Here is a 20,878-nt window from a genome sequence, read left to right as displayed (position 1 = left end):
CTTACATTTCGACATTTAGATGCATCTATGACGTTCCATTTATCAGCAATATACTTTCATTTTTATTCGATTCGAGTAAAAGACACCACATAGTCTTCCACATCTTCACACTTGGATATTCTGTTGAACACAGATGTGTTCGGCGAACTAACACCTCAATTTTATGACAAATGGGATGACTTCAGCTTCTCCATGGTCAACTTCTCATATTTATGTAAACATTTTTCATGATGACCTGCATGTGGTGCTTATGTTTCTCATCTGATTCGACACGCAAGAGCATGTTCTGTGTATCATCCGTTTTTAAATCGAAGCAGGTTACCGATAAATGAATTGATCTTATAGGGGTTTTGATAGTCTGAATTTCGCAATTTCAATGGTCATTATAACGATATAATTTACAAATACAACTCCCCGTTAAGTCGAATGATATCTGAGGTGTTTCCTATCAAGTTTCTCCGTTTACCTGATATAGGGCTTACGGCGAATTTGACCTGTCAACAGGGGATGCTTACTTCTCCTTGGCACCGTATCACACCTTTTGCGTGTCCGAGTGTCCATGTTTGCACTACTCTTATTTGTATTCTTGATAAGAATTATGAAATTGATACTGTTCCTTATGTTCACATTTTCACAAATTGGCCATCAAGCTTGTCATTATCTTTCAATCATCTCTAGAATTAGTAGAACATACCAGTTAATATATGACGTCAGATTTGCAAGATCTCGAAGACCCCGTAAAATGTCTGTTCGGGAGTACAATGCACTCAGAAGGATGGTTAGGCGAAACGTTTTTACGTGTACCAATAGCTCAAATGTAAAGATGGGGATTGAGACATCTTTTGTTTTCGACGATAACAGTGTGGAATCGACTATAGTCATTTTGCTATTGTGCAAGAAAGATCCATTTTAAGAGACTTTCGCTTGTGTTCATGCTGTGTAGGGTTTTTTTGCGTAGTGAGTCAGTTGTGACACCATCATGGTCTGCTTAAAGTCAAGATTTGAACCCTATTGAGCACATTTGGGACATCATTGGTAGCTCAGGAGTGGCAAGTTCTACCACAACATCATATTCAACGTTTGATCATAGGTTTAAGAATTCATCTAAAGTCGTGTGAACGGAAGTCACACTATATAGATAATAATAAAGAAAAACCTGTTTACTTTAAAATTCACAACATGTTAACCTTATTTAACTTTCTTTCATTGATAATAGATATTTGAATCAATAGATATTAACAGCTGTGAAGGAGAAACTTCAAACTTACTGTGCGACTACATATGCCAGAAGTGGTGTTAATCAAATGTGGATTCTAAAAAATTCTAAAACACTTTTAGTAAACTTGAAATAGCAGAATTTTTCCCAAATCAATAACATTAAAACCTATGACTTTTCAACACTATACACGACCATTCCTCACGATAAATTAAAGACTAGACTTTTCGACATCATAGACAGTTGCTTCTTCAACAAAAATGGAAAAAGGAAATATTCACATCTAGTGATCAGTCATTCAAAAACTTACTTTGTTAAACACCACTCTGATTCCACGCACAAATACTCTGAAGTTGAAATAAAAAATATTCTAGAGTTCCTCATTGACAATATCTTCGTGGTCTTTGGTGATCAGGTCTTCCAACAGTCTGTTGGAATTCCCATGAGCACGAATTGTGCTCCTTTGTTAGCTGACCTGTTTTTATATTCATATGAAGCAGAATTTATTCAAAAACTTCTACGTGAGAAGAAAAAATCTCTCGCTGTGGCCTTCAATTCGACATTTCGATAAATCGATGACGTTTTGTCTGTTAACAATGATAACTTTCATTCATATGTCGATTTGATATATCCCTGTGAGCCCGAAATAAAGGACACCATAGAGTCGTCCACTTCTGCTTCATACTTAGATATTTTATTGAAAGTAGACATTAACGGAAGACTGACAAGTCAACTGTATGACAAACGGGATGACTCCAGCTTCTCCATCGTCAACTTCCCATATTTATGTAGCAATATTCCCTGCATGTGGTGTTTATATATCTCAATTGATTCGATATGGAAGAGCTTGTTCTGCGTATAGTAAGTTTTTAAGTCGAGGTAAGCTACTGACAAACAAGTTGATGGTACAGGGGTTTTAACAGTCTCGATTGAAGTCAGCATTTCGCAAATTCTATAGTCGTTATAACGATCTAGTTCGTCAATACAACTTATCATTGTGTCAAAAGCTGTCTGACGTGTTTCATACCGATTGTTAAGCCGTTCTTGGCAAACTGATTTTGACTGCGGATAACTCCGTTTACCTGAAGAGGATATAGGACTCACGGCGGGTGTGACCGGTCGACAGGGGATGCTTACTCCTCCTAAGAACCTGATCCCACCTCTGGTATATCCAGGGGTCCGTGTTTGCCCAACTATCTATTTTGTATTGCTTGTAGGAGTTATGAGATTGATCACTGTTCGTTGTCTTCACCTTTCATAGAGGCATAATTTTTAATTGTAAAATTTCCTAAAAATATCACATCTTATATTTGAAAAAGAATGACAACGAATACTATTACTGGTTGCGTTTTGACATTTTAATGAAAAGTGATGACATTAAAAAATAACGTCAAACATGGACACTGCCATCTTATATAGTATGAAATTAATCATCGTACTTCGGCTGAGAGAAAAAAGCTGGTGTTGCGACATTTTGTCCAGTTGTATATTTCAGTTTTACAAGTGAAAATTGCATCAAAGCTTGTTTTCTTTCTATGTCAGGTCAAATTTGTAATTTGGAAAAATTCCATCTCAAGCAAACAATATAATTTATCGTATTTTCATTCAACATCAGGCAAAGTGTGTAATTTGGGGATGTCATATAGGAACACAACCACAGCATCCTCGGAATATGGTGATCTGACTCCAGATAAAGCCGTCGATGGTTTCTATTCCTTTCAACGACATCAATGTTTCAGTTCATCGCATTCAAATAATATTTCTGCTTGGTGGGAAGTGACTTTTCAGTCTATCTCCAAAATTTTCAAAATTAACCTCGTCTTCAGGGACACTGGTAAGTATACTCTGCAAGTGAAAAAAGAACTTTGTTAAAGGTTTTAAGCATTTAAGAACCTTTTATACACTAATCTGAAAAAGAAAACATTATCAATGACCAGAATAATATTCATTAATGAATAAGGATTTTTATGCATTTCCAGATAATGTGCTTTCTTGAATATGACGAGACCAAATCTGGATTACAAATCTTAAAAGTGTTTGGTAAAACATGTAGATCTACATATGTAGTTTTAAAAAACCAAATCTGGACTATACAACTTAAAAATTACCTTCGAAAGTGGTTTTGTATGAATCCAAGCTAGATGAAAATGATTTCTGATAAAGATCTGACAGAGCGAGGAATTTTTTTGGCTCTTTTCAAATGAGTAAACCTGTCCAATTTTCAAGAGAAGCAAAGAAATCCGAAACATACGAAAATACGATCTGGTTTTTAGGTGTTTTATGATAATTTCATAGATTCTCCAATCTATCGTTTTTGCGCCGACTGTGTTACAAAATGTAGCCGAAAATGCGCTAAACTTTTCACTCATGTCTTTTATAGTTGTCCGCCATGCTGGTTATTACCTCTTCATAACAAATCAGACAGTGAACGCTAGTGACTTGATCCATCTTGACCCTGTGTACCATGACGAGGAACCAAGTCCAAGTCTACAGAACACCATCATATTCCCTGCGGGTCACAGCGGTGTTCAGGTGTATCTCTACATCAACCAATCTAACCAGGAAAATGTAGTGATAATTGAGCCGTGTGAAGTGGAAATTTACGGTAGTTGTCTTATATTCAATTCACTGTTGTTCGTGTCGTTGGTCATTTTAGTTATATATATATATATATATATATATATATATATATATATATATATATATACATATATACATACAGTAAAATTGTACAAAATGTCCATGGTATAGGTAATAAGTAGAAAAAATATATATCCAATATCCAACAATGACTAAGTACACATGATCCACATTTAATTAATTACACTTGTATATATATATATATATATATATATATATATATATATATATATATATATCCAAATGAAGTTAAATTTTCTGTGCTTTATATTCAATATTTCTTCACTTAGGGCAGTTATGTTCATTTAAGAGTTCATTGCTATCTGTGCTTCACACACATACACACACACACACACACACACACACACACACACACACACACACACACACACACATATATATATATATATATATATATATATATATATATGTGTGTGTGTGTGGGTGTGTGCGTGCGTGTGTGTGTGTTTAAATTGTGCTCTTTGTATATATTGTAATGTGTTTGCAAATGTGTTTTGAAATAGATATATTTAGATCTGGTTCAAATTCCAACTTCCACTCCTCTGTCGTAAGCAGGGGATGAAAGGGTTTACCTGGTTAAAGGAAGATATATTGAATTGCTGTAAAAGTACCAAACATGCCTGATGCGTAAGAATACTAAATGATGGAAATTGAAATAGAATGCTGAGCATAATGCCAGAAATGAAATGCTGCGGATCTTGAGCGCAATACATAGGTTATCTGGTGCTTTACTAAAGCTTGATGATGTATCAATATTTGTGAAAAATTCTCGAATCAGACATAAAACAACAAATAAACCTTACCTTCATTTAATCATTAAAATGTTTTCTTTGTTGTTTTATTGGGCGATAAAGGTAGCTAGCATTGCAGAAAAATATCATAACCCGCATAATGATAAACGGGTAATGAAATTGTTTTGCAATGATTGCTATCTTTATCACCCGATACAACAACAAAGAAAGACATTTTTATGTTTATATTCTTTTTATGTATTTTTATAAAATATAAACTAAATTTAGATACCGAAATGTCATAGTTGACCATTTCGTTACTTTAAATGAAACAACCAATGCAACCTTTCACCTTGACGACACTCCATAAATTATATAATAATCATGCGGACAAATGGTACTGAAATCCTGATTGAACTAGTTTGCAACAAACAAGTATTCATTGTCTATGATGGAAACCATTTCAACTTCGAAAGAAATAGGAGGAAAGAATTCAGTGAATGTGAATATTGTATTTTAGTGTCAGAAAATAATGAATGCAATTAGGATAATTTTTTATGCATATATTAAAGAAAATTATATTTGTCATTGCAAAACAAATTATGATTACATGTACAAGTTAATGGAAAAAATGATAAAATGTTACAAATCTGTAGACACCCTTCATTTCTCCATTATGTAAATTCAGAGCGAACGAAGTCGCAAAAACCGAAAGCAAACTGTTTTGTTCACAAGCCATTGAATATCATCCCTTTGATATAGATCTAAAACTTACATTTCATACCTGTTTCAATGACATATGTTCACAGGAAAGATTAGGACTTGCTGAAATTGATGTTCATTTTTCAGGCTGTGTTGAAGGAGACGTCAATGAATCATACGCCTGCGTAAATACAACAATAGGTGGACAGGGCCCTGGTGAGTCCTGAAAACGTATTTGGGGTATTGTCGTACTGCTTCAGACTGGTGCAGGTGTTGGTAGATTTCACAAGTGTAGGGTAAAAGAGAATATTGTGTATATCGACCTCACGCAAGTGAAAACTTTCCTTTTTGTCCAGTCCAATGATCGAGGAAGAGAGAGAGAGAGAGAGAGAGAGAGAGAGAGAGAGAGAGAGTGTGTGTGTGTGTGTCATGGGTTATGGCTGCCAACATTAAGGAACACACAAAGAAATTCCTTGTGTCATATATGACTGGGAGTTCCATGCACGTATTGAGACAAGAAAAGGGAGTTTTGGTATGCCGAGGTTCTTGCATATGAGTCAAGGAATCTCTATGTGTGTACCTTAATGTTGGCAGCAGTGGGTACACGATATGATGGGGACAGGTCCACAATCCTATACATCATCTCTGCTTTAGCCAATACCCTCATATCCTGTTGGGCGTCTTTAACATGTTTTATGTCGCTTATATTTCCTCTCTATACACCATGATAGGTCGCTCCAAAGTAGTGTACCTCAGAGTCTTGGTGTTCATATAGACATATTACTCTGCAAAAATGCTCAGGTGGAATTTGCTTTATATTATGATACACTTGGTGAACCACCTAGATAGTTTCCGATGGATTTGCTATTTTCCTACCTTTTAACTGATGGTTATAGATATATACATGTATGTTATTTCCGATTTATGGGTGCATTAACCAGCAAAGAGTCTCACTTTTGATGATTTGGACAGATACTCTGGTAGCTCATCCATAAATAGTAAAAATATGAGAGAAACCAGGGCACTGTCCTGTGACACTCCTGAATTAACTGGTGTTGATTTCAAAGCACTACCTTCTAATGCAGCTCCATGTTCCCTTCCATTCATGGATGCTGCCTCTGATGCCATAATGGTGGGATTTATGCAGAGGTCTTTGGTGACTACCTTGAGGAAGGCCTTTGAAAACTTTAGCAGTATAGCATCATTCCATCTGTTTGTCCCTTGTTTTCTGCACTTCTAGCAAAATCCTAGAGAATACTGATAAGTTGGGTTTCACAGGATCTCCTCTTCTCGAAGTCATACCAAGCATCTGTATGGACGTGCAGTCGATAACATTGTTGCATGATGCAACTACAAATGATGTACTTCACGAATATACAGGCAACAGACTTTAAGGACACTTGTCTGTGATTAGCTGCAAGTTCTTTATACTCCAAACAATTGGTGTTACATCATCGTATGAAATCATCATAGTCTTTCTGATATAATGTTCTCGTCGCCCTCTTAAGGTGGTATCGTCGTTGTTCCTTTGGTGATTTTGTCTCACTTGCCTTGAACCATTTTTTTTAGTCGACCGAGTTTCTTAATCTGTGTGTTTGTGCATGGTTGGTTAAATCATCGAGTGTTGCTGATTTAACAAATTTGTCTCTAATGATAGATAGACTTGAAGTGATTTGACTTCAAATTTTGTTAATGCCAGATGTTACATTAAAACTGTTTACATTCTTTTCTAAGATGGCAATTTCTGCGTTCATCGTGATGGTATAGGCATGTTTCCATACATAAATTTTCCTCATAATTTGTTTGAATTTAGATACATGAATCGATGACTCTACGAAAACGAAAAAAAAAAGTTACGGAGATGTTGATAACCTCAAGAGTACTTTTTGATTGATATGTCAACAGGGGATGCTTACTCCTCCTAGGCACCTGATCCCACCACCTCTGGTGTGTCCAGGGGTCCGTGTTTGCCCAACTATCTATTTTGTATTGCTTGTAGGAGTTATGAGATTGATCACTGTTCGTTATCTTCACCTTGCATTGATTACTGTTCGTTATCTTCACCTTGCATGTAAGCATCGTCATGTAGTGTTAAGTTGGTCGTAGAAGATGTCAGGATTGGTCCACGATAGGGGTTTGAAATTTTCATTCCCATTGGAATATGCTTAGGTGAGCGATGTGGTCAGTGGGTCATTTGCTATTCATTACTGTATTACTTTTAGCTCTTCGATTGCATGTATCGTAGAAGGATACATTAGAGAGTGGGACTCGTTCAGTGTATGGTAAAAATGTAATTTCACAATAAAATAAAGATTCATGTATACAATGAATATGTTCTAAATTTGAACATTAAGGATATGATCAATTATTGTGAAATTCTATATTTGATAGATCTTTGGCAAACCAGTGTGGCATTTAGAAATGGATCGCTTGCACTCACTTGCGATGACTACTACTTGTCCATCATGAATATGTCGGATTTTAATGTTTCTGAAATTTTACCAATACTAGAAGCGTGTGATGGAAAACAACATTGTTCATTCAAAAGCAGCTCCAACATACAACATAAAACACTGATGTTCTATTGTCAGAGTAAGTAAAATCAATGTTTAGTAACTATACAACATAAAACACTGATGTTCTATTGACAGGGTACGTAAAGTCAGACAATGTTTAGTGACTATACAACATAAAACACCGATGTTCTATTGACAGGGCAAGTAAAATCAGACAATGTTCAGTCAAGATACAATATATCAGTTCCCACACACAACATAAAACACTGAGGTTTTTTGCAAGGTTATATAAAACCAGACAGTTTACGATCTTAACCAGAAATGTTCTTCACTGAATATTCTTTCAAGAAAAACAACAAGTTTAGAAAAGGTTTCCTTTCCAACAGAATCAGTGTGCTTTTCTTCAGCGTGACAAAGCTGGTTAAGATACTTTAGCGAAAATTAATTATTTAGCATGCAAGGTGAAGATAACGAACAGTGATCAATCTCATAACTCCTACAAGCAATACAAAATAGACAGCATGAAATTCTTTATCACCTCTGTCTTTCTCTCTCTCTTTCTGTATTAATTTGAGAAATAAATTTAATTTTTGATAATACACAAGGACATGAACTGCAACACTTTATGCAAGGATACGTCGTGAAAAGGGTATCAGGACAACTCGCTCCCTCTTTGGGACAACTCGCCCCCTCTCTTAAGATAATCTCCCCTTCATATCATACATGTTTACAATTATTATTTTAGGTCTAAATCCAAGAGATGTATTAGCAAAAATTAATAAATTTCTTATAGATGTATATACATCACAGACAAAAAAAGAAGAAGACATGTTTACATAAACACCGAACTTTTTATGCAAGATGAAATATTTTAGTGAAAATCAAGTGTTTGGGTTCAAATTCATCATCACTCTTACATGTACATGTAAAATATATAATTTCTCGGAAGCAAGTAAGCGTTTGGTAGGGAGGGTATTAGCTTGGTGTACGGCTGACGTACTATAATTATCTATAATCTGCGTCTGTTGTTAAATCTAATTGTTTGATTTCCCCCAAGCTGTTACTTCAAACGTTAAGGTACTCATCATCTGAGTACTTTTCAATTTGAAATCGCCGCGTAAAAAGAATCAGTAAAGCAAAGCCGTTATAAAATTTCTACCATGGGAATTTTATGATTTTTCAACGGGAATTAGTTGAGAAACGCATTAAAAGATAATTACATGTATCAGAATATTCATGCATCACATTTACACTTAAATATACTCTATCGATAAAACACACACGCACCTCCCAACCCCCCAAATATTGTTCTCAGTATTGGAAACATTTAATCAATTACCTGAAGATCGGTAAATATAATTTTCCTTGCCAAATGATTTATGAAAAATATAATTTTTTCTGAAATGCAATGATTAAATATGTGTATAATTTCTATTAGAATTTACCATTCGTGTTAAAGTATGAAATAAAAACACGTATCTTTATAGGGTTAAAAGTGTAAATTTTTGTAGAATATACACGCATACACAAAATGAAAATAAAATATGATAATATATTTATATATAATATTGGGGCGAGTTGTCTCAAGGAAAGGGGCGACTTGTCCTGAGAGAGGGCGAGTTGTCCTGGGAGGGCGAGAGGCGAGTTGTCTTGAGGGCGAGTTGTCCTGAGAGGCGAGTTGTCTTGAGGGCGAGTTGTCCAGGATTCGTGAAAAGTATGCCGGCGTGACAAGGCGCAGTAGTCTGGTCCCCCTTCCCACAATTCCGTTCGCGCACTCTCTACATGTAGAGAGTGCGCGAACGGAATTGTGGGAAGGGGGACCAGACTAAAGGCGCAGTTCATAACCTCAAGTATTATTTTTTCATATTTACATTTTTCTTTCATTTCTGTCTGAATTCTTAGCCGTTAAATAGACATACTATATTCATTGTTCATAGTGTTCATGGCTGCATAGCATTCATGAGGAAATGTCTATCTTTACCGTTGGTAAAGATACTGAAGGCAAAAACATCGGAAATATAAATATTTTTAAATGTCATGAAGCTGCAGTCTCAGATGCACACAAAATGTATGCAATATATACTAATTGAGCATATGGCAATTATGGAATGTACCAGAAGTAAACAGAAAAAACTAGTGTATATACCATGATGCAACAGTGCATTATACGTTCACAATCTTAGGGATAATGCGATTTAGATATCGAAAATCTTTTTTCAAACTGTTTGATTAATTATCTGCTTTCTTTGACAAATATTCTTTATATGTAATGTGGACCTCATGACCTCTTTGCAATAAAGCCTGCAATTTTGTAGAGTGTCACCTCGCATGCAGAAGAACAATGCTACAAATCACAGTAAAAATAAGTGATACTTGATCATTTGAGAACAAATATTCATACATAACCCTCTCTCTCAGTGAATCACTATCTGCATGATTCTTACAATTGCAGAATTTTCTTGAATTGAAGTTTTTTTTTTTTTAATTTGCAAGTTTGATGGTAACATGTTACATACAATTTATATCACACAAGACCCCCCCCCCCTTTTTTTTTTTTTACCACGAATATAGATGGAAAGTAGTAATACCTCTAGTACACGATGACTAATTACTAACAGATGTTTCATACAGTAAGAAATTCTTTGTGTCGAAATTTTACATGCCTGTATATTCTTTACAGATAAATGCTCAAATGAAAACTACACTAACTCTCATCTTAACTGTACTGTGGTAGAAGACTTGGGAATAAAATACCAACCAGCAGTCAGCGATTCATTTACTGCATTCCTAAAGTCACGTGTTTACGACTGTAAAGGACGTCACATCCTAACCAGCGGAAATCTCACGCGTCAGTGTCAGGAGCAGGAACGGTAGTCGGGGGAAGATCCAGTGTGCAATGGTAAGATATATTTTGATCTGATTAAGACTAATTCTTCAATACTTATTATTGTGTGTTGTTTAACGTCCAATTTGAGAAAGAATGATATGGATTTGCTCGATCGAGGAATCGACCCACAGCGAGATTTAAAATCCCGGAAAAAATTATAAGTTTGAGGTCACCTTTTTCTCTCTGTGCACTCAAATATCTCCAAATCATAAAGTTTCTGAATTTCACTGACAACGGGGTTATAGTCCTTTTTATATTGATGATCTATTTGGCAAATAACGCTATTTTCTCAAATTATAGCACGAGGCCATGTATCATTTTAACTGTGTTATTCGACACAGACGCCGTCTGACGCCACGTTTTAATAATGATGCCATACAAGATTTGTTGGCCTTGTTGTCGAAAAACTCCACCAGCAAAAGGTTCGTTTGGTGGTCCATCACTTTTAAAGGCAACCTCCAACAATGCTATATTACAACAATAAGATATTCATGAAGAAATATTCATTCGTTGTTTTTTTTTTCATTCCTGTATGAACTATCTATTTGATAAACGCATATATAAATTTAGATGGCCTTTAAAATGTTCAATCAAATCCGGAACCAGTTTCGACTTTTATTTCATACATCGTGCTTAAGATTTAAAACCACTATGGACCTCCCCTTTTGTTCTTTCCATATGATCCTTTCCATTGAAATAGAAACATCACTAATTGTATGTTAGTTGACACTGAGTCGGAGCAATGAAGGTTCTTTAATGTCAACCCATGTATGAAATATTATCACTATCAAACAGTTTTCAAGATATTAGGCAAACATGAATTGTATAGAGTATTGCATTGCACCTGGTGACCTTTGACCTTTTGACCTGAAAATCAATAGATGTCGTCTACTACCAATGTCCAACCCACGTATGAACTATTATTACTATCAAACAGAGGGTTCTGAAGATATTGAGCGGACACTAATTTTAAGAGTACTGCATTGCACCTGATGACCTTTGATCTTTTGATCTGAAAATCAAATGGTGTCCTCTTCTACTCATAAGCAGCCCACATATGAAATATCATGTTTACCATCAGGCGAATGGTTTTTAAAATATTGAGCGGACAATATGTGGTCTACCAACCGACCGACAGGCGCAAAGCAATATGCCCATCTTCTTTGAAAGGGGAGGGGGGGGCATAAACATAAACCTTATTACACATTTTGATCCATGCAGAGTGATATCATCAACAATATATTATACTTGTGTAGAGACAATTGTATATTTTTCATATCTATTACAATGAAAATTCATATTATTAAAGAGTATGGAAAATTATAGGTTTTACAATACATGTACAAGCAATAGTGTACAACAAAATTAATTGAATATCCACAGTCACTTGTCAGCAGCCAGTTCATGACAATAGCACTACTATCCGTCAGTCAAGATCTCTGATATATTTTGAGGACTATAGTGTGTCATACACATGCAGAGAACATCATCGTCACGTCCATGGCAATCTCACCAGAGTTTGTAACGGTAGTGGTGATTGGTCAGGAGAAAAACCTGTCTGTAGACGTAAGTACGTTGTGAAAAAGCTGAAATCCACATCGTATGTTGGTATATTGTATAATAATTCTCTTTCATATTTCAGGTTGTAAATGTCCATGTGATAGAGTAAAGACCCAATATTTCATCACAGACACAGAGGTCCTTCGAAAGAAAATAAATAAACTGAACAATGAATTGAAAGTCCACCGAAAAGACCTCTCCGCAACCGTGAGAGCGAAGACCTGCGCAAAAGACGAAAGGAAGTCTTCGAAATATCTTGGTTTCATCACTGGAATAGGAATTACTACGGCTGTGTTGGTAATCATCGTTTGTAGTGACCTTCCATTGATGTACAGACAAGTCCGATTTGGACCTTACGCCTCTCGTACACGTTAAAGAAAGGTGGTTTATGAACTTACGTACACCGTCCTCTGTAGGTAATAATTTAATTGCTTTAAAAATTCACAATCTTTACATGATTTAGACATGCACTGTGCTGTTAGACGTTCATTTATTGTTCTGTAACAGGAAAATATGAATGAATCAATAAATTCATCATAAAAATTATCTTAAAATGATAATTCATGCTAACACTCCATGTATTCAGTCCTTTACATATCTAGATGTGAAGTTCAACTCAATATCACAAAGTCAGCTTGAATCTCAAACTGACCAAGAATATTTTGCTAATAAATAAACTATTTTGTGAACCACGAAGAACAAGAAATGTGTGTAAAACATATATGCCCCCATGATACAAAATTTAAAAGGGTTATACGCATGCATCAATAAATTGATAGTAGTGCCAAACCAGTTCAAGATATTGAGCAGATAATATCTTCCTATGTCCAGAGTGAATTGACCATGTGATCTAAAAATCAATAGGGGTCATTTACTCCTCATGCTGTACCAGTGTACCAAGTTTGGTGTCAATCAAGCAAATGATTCTTAAAATATAGGAGAGATATCACTAGTTTGACCCTTGGTCATGTGACCTCAAAACCAATAGGGGTCATCTACTCCTTAAGATGTACCAGTGTACCAAGTTTGATGTCTATCAATGAAAGGGTTCTCAAGATATTGTGGAGACAGTATTTTGCTACGTCCAGTTAGACCCTTAACCTTTTACCATGTGACCTCAAAATCAATAGGGTTTATCTACATAAGATGAACCAGTGTAACAAGTTTGATGTCTCTCAAGCAAAGAGTTCTCAAGATATTGAGCGGACAGTATCTTTCTATGTCCAGTTTGACCTTTGACCTCAAAATCAACAGCGGTAATCTACTCCTAATGATGTACTAATGTATCAAGATTGATGTCTGTCAAGCAAAGGATTTTCAAGATATTGAACAGACTGTATATTCCTATGTCCAGTTTGACATTTGACCATGTGACCTCAAAATAGGGGTTATCTTCTCCTCAAGATGTATCAGTGTATTGTGTTTGATGTCTGTCAAGCAAAGGGTTCTCAAGATATTGAGCTGACAATATATTCCTATGTCCAGTTTGACCCTTGACCTTTGACCATGTGACCACGAAACCAATAGGGGTCATATTCTCCTCAAGATGTAACAGTGTATCGGGATCACTATTTAATGTCACTACGGCTTGGCTGTGCTATTGGGGCAGACGCCTTCACTGCCGGCTTGGCTGTGATATTTGAACTGACGCCAACACCTGCCGTCGTGTTTGGACCACCAACACGTAGCTGTGATATTAGGATATATCAACCGAATCATGTCGAAATTACGGTGCAATCTACTTCAATAAGATTGCATGCATTGATTATGAACTTCGTGCGGCCATTCATAGATAATTTGTTTAAGGATTCGCCCAAGTTAAACTGACTTAATTAAGGTAGTACGAAACAGATACGTAAATTTCCTCAAATTCATTCTTTTTTAAACTTTAAGATTTGTTCTAAGGAACAAAATCTCTTACAGTGCATGGTGTAAAAGAAATCTTCTCCACACAGTCTTAAATATATGGTATTAGACCCCAGTTACAAAAGTGTGAAATAAAACATTCGTGATAAGAGTGTGCACTGTGTAAAACCTGTTTACAGAGATTTTACAAAAAAGCATGACTTTTTATAAAGCCCACCTATTTGTTACTAAATATCAACAAATATGTTAATTTTGAATTGAGGTATTTGTATACACCACCATGCGCATTATAACATACATGTCTCGTCAATAGCAAATCTCAAACGTAAAAATGCTACATGAAAATTGAAGATGACGAACAATCTCATAGCTCCTATAAAGAATACAACACAAAAAGTTGGACAAACACGGACTTCTGAGCATACTAGGTGGTATGAGGTGCCTCGGAGGAGTAAGCATCCTCTGTCTACCGGTCATATCAACCGTTAATCCTATGTCTTGATCAGGTAAACGGAGTAATTCGTAGTCAAAATCAATATGGCAAGAACGGTCTAACAATCGGTATGAAATGCGTCAGATATATCAAGATCTCTAAAAAGGAAATGTATGATTCTAATTTTGAAACAAAATTAACATAATGAACAATATGATCAAGAAATCGATATATTCTAAAATAAAGAAAATTCAACCTAGGATTTCGGATATTTTGAATATTTTAGAATATGTTTAAAACAAAATACTGCTTATGCATGTGTCAAAATATCAGTTCTCTAATAGCTACACAACAAAAATTACGAGTTAGTTTCCCAACCCTCCGATATATTGTATGCCTACTATTTTTTTCAGAATATTCCTAAGGCATGTCATGGCTTGTATCAGTTTGTTCAGAACATCATTGAATATTAATATTTTGAAGATTTCAGTTATCAAATCAACGAATTTAAGAAGATATTAGGGACAACTGATTTTACAGGTGTTTGGTACTACCTTGTTTTGTTTCTTCCTCTACTCTAAAGTATTGCAACATCAAGGGTATTTTATATAAAAAAAAATTAAAACAGAACAATGATTTGAATTCAGTAGTTAACGCAATTTAGTATGTATCTTTGTTTACAATATACCTGTATTCAATTGCCCTTTATGTTGGCCGACAATTACCCGTACGACTATTGTACTCGCTTCCAACAGAATTGCGAATTTGTACGCCGTGCTTTAGCTCTTTATTTAACCTATACAGTTTGACAAACTAGGTCTACTTTTCTTGCATATCGGAATTGTGGGTACTCCGCAAGTCTCAAATGCATTCCGGTGGCAGATTACTGGAATGAGGGAAGTAGATATGTTATTGAGACAAATTGATCATCAACTTATTCAAGTGAGTCAAGAAGGTCATATTTATCTAACCTTCTGTAGTATTGTCAGAAAATATCAGTCAACAAATGACGTCAAAGATCGTGCAACATCTGCAAAACCCTGTAAAATATCCTTTTGGAAGGACAATGCACTAAAAAAATATATGGTAAGACGAATTTTTTTTTTATCAACAGATCAGTTTTAAAAAAATGATTGCCACATCGTTTGGTTTCAACGAGAATGCTAGTAGTGTGGACTAACTCAATTCCTTTGGCTATCGTGCAAGAAGATTTATAAAGAAAATCTTTGGTTACGCTACCACAAAACAGGAAGTATCCAACGTTGGAACCTAGCCAGTCGATTTTTGCTACCTATTACAATGGGATGAATGCGTATATGCCGGCATCATAGACGGCTGAACGGAATATTGTAGAGGCGATTCTCTTTGGTGGTGGTGGATCAGTTGAAGTGAGGGGCTGTTATTTCTACCACTGTAAGCTGGACCTTATCACAATTAGGCGCAACCTGTTCATGAATGTCGATGCCAGACCAAATCATGCTCGTTCTGTGCAGGATTTTCGCGTAGAGAGTCAGTTGCAAACTCCCATGGCCTGCTCAAAACCCAGATTTGAAACCTATGGCGCATATTTCAGACATTATTGTTCGCCCGAGTTCATCAAAGGATGCCGCCGATTTAAACATTAGATGAACTGACAAAGGCACTGTATTAGGAATGGCAAGCTCTACCATAACTTCAAATTCTACGTCTGACCAGAGGCTTAAGGAGACGCATAGAGTTCGTCATTAGTGTGAACGGAAGTTACAATAGATACTGAACAAAAACCTATTTCGTTTGAAGTTTACATGTTAACCTTATATATTTACATTTTCAACTGTTTTGTCTTATATAACACTATTACGAGCAATACGGATATATCACTGTTTAGATAGGTAAATACCTATACGAAGTCAACAGAGACCATGGCTGTGCGTATGAACATTTGTTAAAAGTATGCTACCGGAACTACATATAGCCATTGCTTCCGCTTATTACAGAAGTCTATCAATAGATTAAATCAACATCACAAAATGTATTTATGATTTTATTTGTATTCCAAGCAGTGAACTTTCATCGATAATAAAAACATTTCGGTGAAACAATGTCTTTCGTAGGTACGTCTGAAATTTCGTTTGCTACACGCCTTGGTCACCCTTATGTATATAATGGCTGAATTTGGAAACTTTGATATGCGTGATGCGGAAATGTACCTTCTGCTAGACAATGACATTTGACTTTTAGCAAAAAAATCATTAACAGGATTTATGACCGATATTTGCAGGTCGTCAGAGTGCATCAAGACCTACACACCACACTGCCTGCGTGCCTCAGCAGCCACGAGGTGGTTTCCAAGCCCGTCAAAATCATGCTTATGTCGTGGCATCGAAGCGAGGCGTCGTTGAAAACCAATAACAAAAGCATTCAGTGAGCTCATGTTTGTCAACAATTACAAATCCAAATGAAAACCGTCCCTTACCTTCGTGCACCTCCACATTCTCTGTGATGTCAGTTCTTTTAGGAGATTCATCTGCGTGCTCTGTCCTGTCTATAAATGATTTGCCTACACCTGACGACTGCCGCCCTGTTCTTCATTTTCCTCCACCTCAATCCTCGGTTAACTCCGTAATGGCTATAGAATATCTTTCAAAGTTGGTCTTTAACAACTGCGTCTTCAACTTTCAAACGTGAAAGGGCGCATCAAAACTGTAACATTGCGCAACCCGCCTTTCGCAGTACGTTTTATCAGTTTTTAAAAAAATTACCAATTTATATTTGCAAGGTGAAGATAACGAACAGTGATCAATCTCATAACTCCTACAAGCAATACAAAATAGATAGTTGGGCAAACACGGACCCCTGGACACACCAGAGGTGGGATCAGGTGCCTAGGAGGAGTAAGGTCACAAACTACCAGGAAATGGAGGAAAATTCGCCTTCAGAAGCCCATGTTTTAATTTTCAGATTTTATTACCATGGCAACCAATTTTCAAAAATAATGTATATGGTTCTTGAAAGCACACATGTGAAAGATTTTAAAGGTCCATCATGACATCTGATGCTAACCTGGAAATGGGTCGAGATACACTCAGGCACCTGCCATCCTGGAAGTAAAAAAGCAACAAAAATGAGGAAAATATACCCATTTTCAACCCCTCCTAATTCAAAAAAAAAAAATTCCCCAGTATAATGACAGATATCAACTTTTAGCAAAATTCCTAACCTTTCCAACAAGGCCAAATTTGCAATAGGGTCCTTGATTCCTTTTCGAGATATTTTACATTAAAGATGCAGCATGCTCTTTTCAACTTACCGTTTAAAGTGAAAGTAGAATTGCCCACCTAGAAGTCAAACTCTCATACATCTCACAGTCACAGTTTCGAATCCCATAAAAAGGCACTGGATCAATGTAGAATGGTCACCTCCCTATATCAATACAGATATCAATAACAATGAAACTATTTAAATTCTATAAAATACTCTTTTAACATATTTACATTTTAACCCTGGTCACTTTAGCTTCGTATTGGCAATTCCCCAAGTATATTGAGACTTAAGCATCCCCAGTTGACCGGTCACACCCGCCGTGAGTCCCATATACTGATCAGCTAAACGGAGTTATCCGCAGTCAAAATCAGTGTGCCAAGAACGGCTTAACAATCGGCATGAAACACGTCAGACAGCATTTGACCCAATGCGAGGTTGTATTGACGAACTAGATCGTTATAACGACCATAGAATTTGCGAAATGCTGACTTCAATCGAGACTGTTGAAATCCCTGTACCATCAACTTGTTTGTCAGTAGCTTACCTCGATTTAAAAACTGACTATACGCAGAACAAGCTCTTGCATATCGAATCAGTTGAGATATATAAACACCATATGCAGGTGATAATGGAATATTGCTACATAAATGTGGGAAGTTGACGATGGAGAAGCTGAAATCATCCCGTTTGTCATACAGTTGAGTTGTCAGTTTGCCGTTAATGTCTACTTTCAAGTATGAAGCAGAAGTGGACGACACTGTGGTGTCCTTTATTTCGAGCTCACAGGGATATATCAAATCGACATATGAATGAAAGCTAGCATTGTTAATAGACAAAACGTCATCGATATATATAAAAGTCGAATTGAAGGTCACAGTGAGAGTTTTTTTCTTCTCACGTAGAAGTTTTTGAACAAACTCTGCTTCATATGAATATAAAAACAGGTCAGCTAACAAAGGAGCACAATTCGTGCCCATGGGAATTCCAACAGACCGTTGGAAGACCTGATCACCAAAGACCACGAAGATATTGTCAATGAGGAACTCTAGCATATTTTTTATTTCAACTTCAGAGTACTTGTGCGTGGAATCAGAGTGGTGTTTAACAAAGTAAGTTTTTGAATGACTGATCACTAGATATGAATATTTCCGTTTTCCGTTTTTGTTGAAGAAGCAACTGTCTATGATGTGAAAAAGTCTAGTCTTTAATTTATCGTGGGGAATGGTCGTGTATAGTGTTGAAAAGTCATAGGTTTTAATGTTATTGATTTGGGAAAAGTTCTGTGATTTCAAGTTTACTAAAAGTTTTTTAGAATTTTTTAGAATCCACACTTGATTAACACCACTTCTGGCATATGTAGTCGCACAGTAAGTTTGAAGTTTCTCCTTCACAGCTGTTAACATTTTCGTGAGGAGCAAAGATAGGGGCTTGGTAGAGGACTTACTGGATCCAGCAATGTATCTTTGTTTGTAAGGGTTTTTATGTAGTTTAGGAATCCAGTATAGGTATGGTAACTCATATTCATTCGACCCATTGACTGGAATATTAAATGTGTCTAAAACTGAAGCATGGTTTTGAAGAATTTCGTCTTTTGAAAGGGCAGTTGGAGTATAAGTATGATTACCAAAAGTGGAATTAATGCCAAGTTCGTTTAAAATACAATTGTAATAATGAGCTTTACAAACAAAGACAATGTTGTTACTAGCTTTGTCAGCTGGAACCAAAACATATTCCTCATGTAACCTATCTAATTCTTTTATCACTTCTGGTTTACTAAACACAGAAGGATAGATGGTACGTACTTTTATATACGGAAGAGTTTTCAATTCTATTATATACTCCTTAGCTAATGTAGGTAATAAGGCCATTTGTTGATATACTTGCTTTTCAACGTCGTAATAATTAAAACAGTTCTTCATTTGATGGAACTTTGTTTTTCTGTTTTCATCATTTTGAACGAAGCGCTATGTAGGCCAACAGTGTGAAATGTATGGAAACGTGTTAACACAATTCAGCAATAGTTATCGAACAAAAAAGCAAATACAAGAAATAAGGTATAATTTTAAAATATCTATCGGGACATAAATACGGGTTGGTCAAGTGATATCATTTCTTGATTAACTTTACTTTATTTACATTAGATATTTGAATCAATAGATAGAGGGATTGTTACTTATTGTACATTTTCCTCAAAATTTCATGTCTTTTTATCTTTGAAAAAAATGACAATAAATACATTTACTGATGGCGTTTTTACGTTTTTAGAAATCAAGGGATGCTTTATACAAAGCAACATGAACACTTATTCTTCTTATCATGTGAAATTAATCATCATACTTGGGATAAGAGAGAAATATAAGCTCGATCGTGTTCGACATTTTTTTTATGTGTACATATGTCTAGCCCAGTTTGCAACCCTTTGCAACAAGTTACCGCATATATCACAGTTAAATTGTAAATCGAAACTAGCCATTCTTTTCTTTCATTTCTAGCAACAGCATTGGAATAAATATGTATGTATCTTAATATACATTAAAAACACAACTAAAATAGGTTCGATATGTACTCTATTGATGTTTAAAGAAAAAATGGCATTATCTAGTAAATGTTTCTGTTCGTTGGAAAATTTGGGTTATTGTTTAGATATCATTTTCAATAAGTAGACTCTACAACACTTGAGTCAAGCCAGGTTTTATGTTTATGAGATGACGAGAAGAAAATTCCATGCATAATGCTTCATACCGACATGTTTCAGATATTGGTAAATGGAATACAATCACATATTTGACTTTAAACTAGTGATACACGTGCAATGGCGACTTATTACACTGTTTTATCTGATTATATCATCCAACTATATGCACCTCTGAAAAGAACCACACACACACACACACACACACACACACACACACACACACACACACACACACACACACATATATATATATATATATATATATATATATATATGCAAGGTGAAGATAACGAACAGTGATCAATCTCATAACTCCTATAAGCAATACAAAATAGATAGTTGGGCAAACACGGACCCCTGGACACACC

The 20,878-nt window shown here is 35.8% G+C and overlaps 1 protein-coding gene across 1 annotated transcript; it reads left to right on the top strand.

Moving 5' to 3' along the window:
* The first annotated feature begins 2,837 nt into the window (after nt 1-2,837).
* Nucleotides 2,838-16,963, top strand: LOC130047228 (uncharacterized). Its single transcript, XM_056141836.1, has 8 exons — nt 2,838-3,050; nt 3,597-3,821; nt 5,458-5,526; nt 7,702-7,902; nt 10,507-10,635; nt 12,356-12,637; nt 15,926-16,081; nt 16,833-16,963. Exons 1-8 carry the CDS (start codon nt 2,852-2,854, stop codon nt 16,961-16,963), a joined length of 1,392 nt encoding a protein of 463 aa, XP_055997811.1. The 5' UTR covers nt 2,838-2,851.
* Nucleotides 16,964-20,878: the final 3,915 nt, after the last annotated feature.

The sequence above is a fragment of the Ostrea edulis genome, chromosome 6 (genome assembly GCF_947568905.1).
Source record: "Ostrea edulis chromosome 6, xbOstEdul1.1, whole genome shotgun sequence".
In the NCBI taxonomy this organism is placed as follows: domain Eukaryota; kingdom Metazoa; phylum Mollusca; class Bivalvia; order Ostreida; family Ostreidae; genus Ostrea; species Ostrea edulis.
This window is presented reverse-complemented; position numbering and strand designations above follow the sequence as displayed.

Bases quoted from the DNA above. Each gene is read 5' to 3' on its own strand.
- LOC130047228 (XM_056141836.1), top strand. From the start codon at position 2,852: ATGTCATATAGGAACACAACCACAGCATCCTCGGAATATGGTGATCTG. The intron at 5,527-7,701 runs GTGAGTCCTGAA...TATATTTGATAG, and splicing joins AATAGGTGGACAGGGCCCTG to ATCTTTGGCAAACCAGTGTG. The intron at 10,636-12,355 runs GTAAAGGACGTC...TTCATATTTCAG, and splicing joins AAAGTCACGTGTTTACGACT to GTTGTAAATGTCCATGTGAT.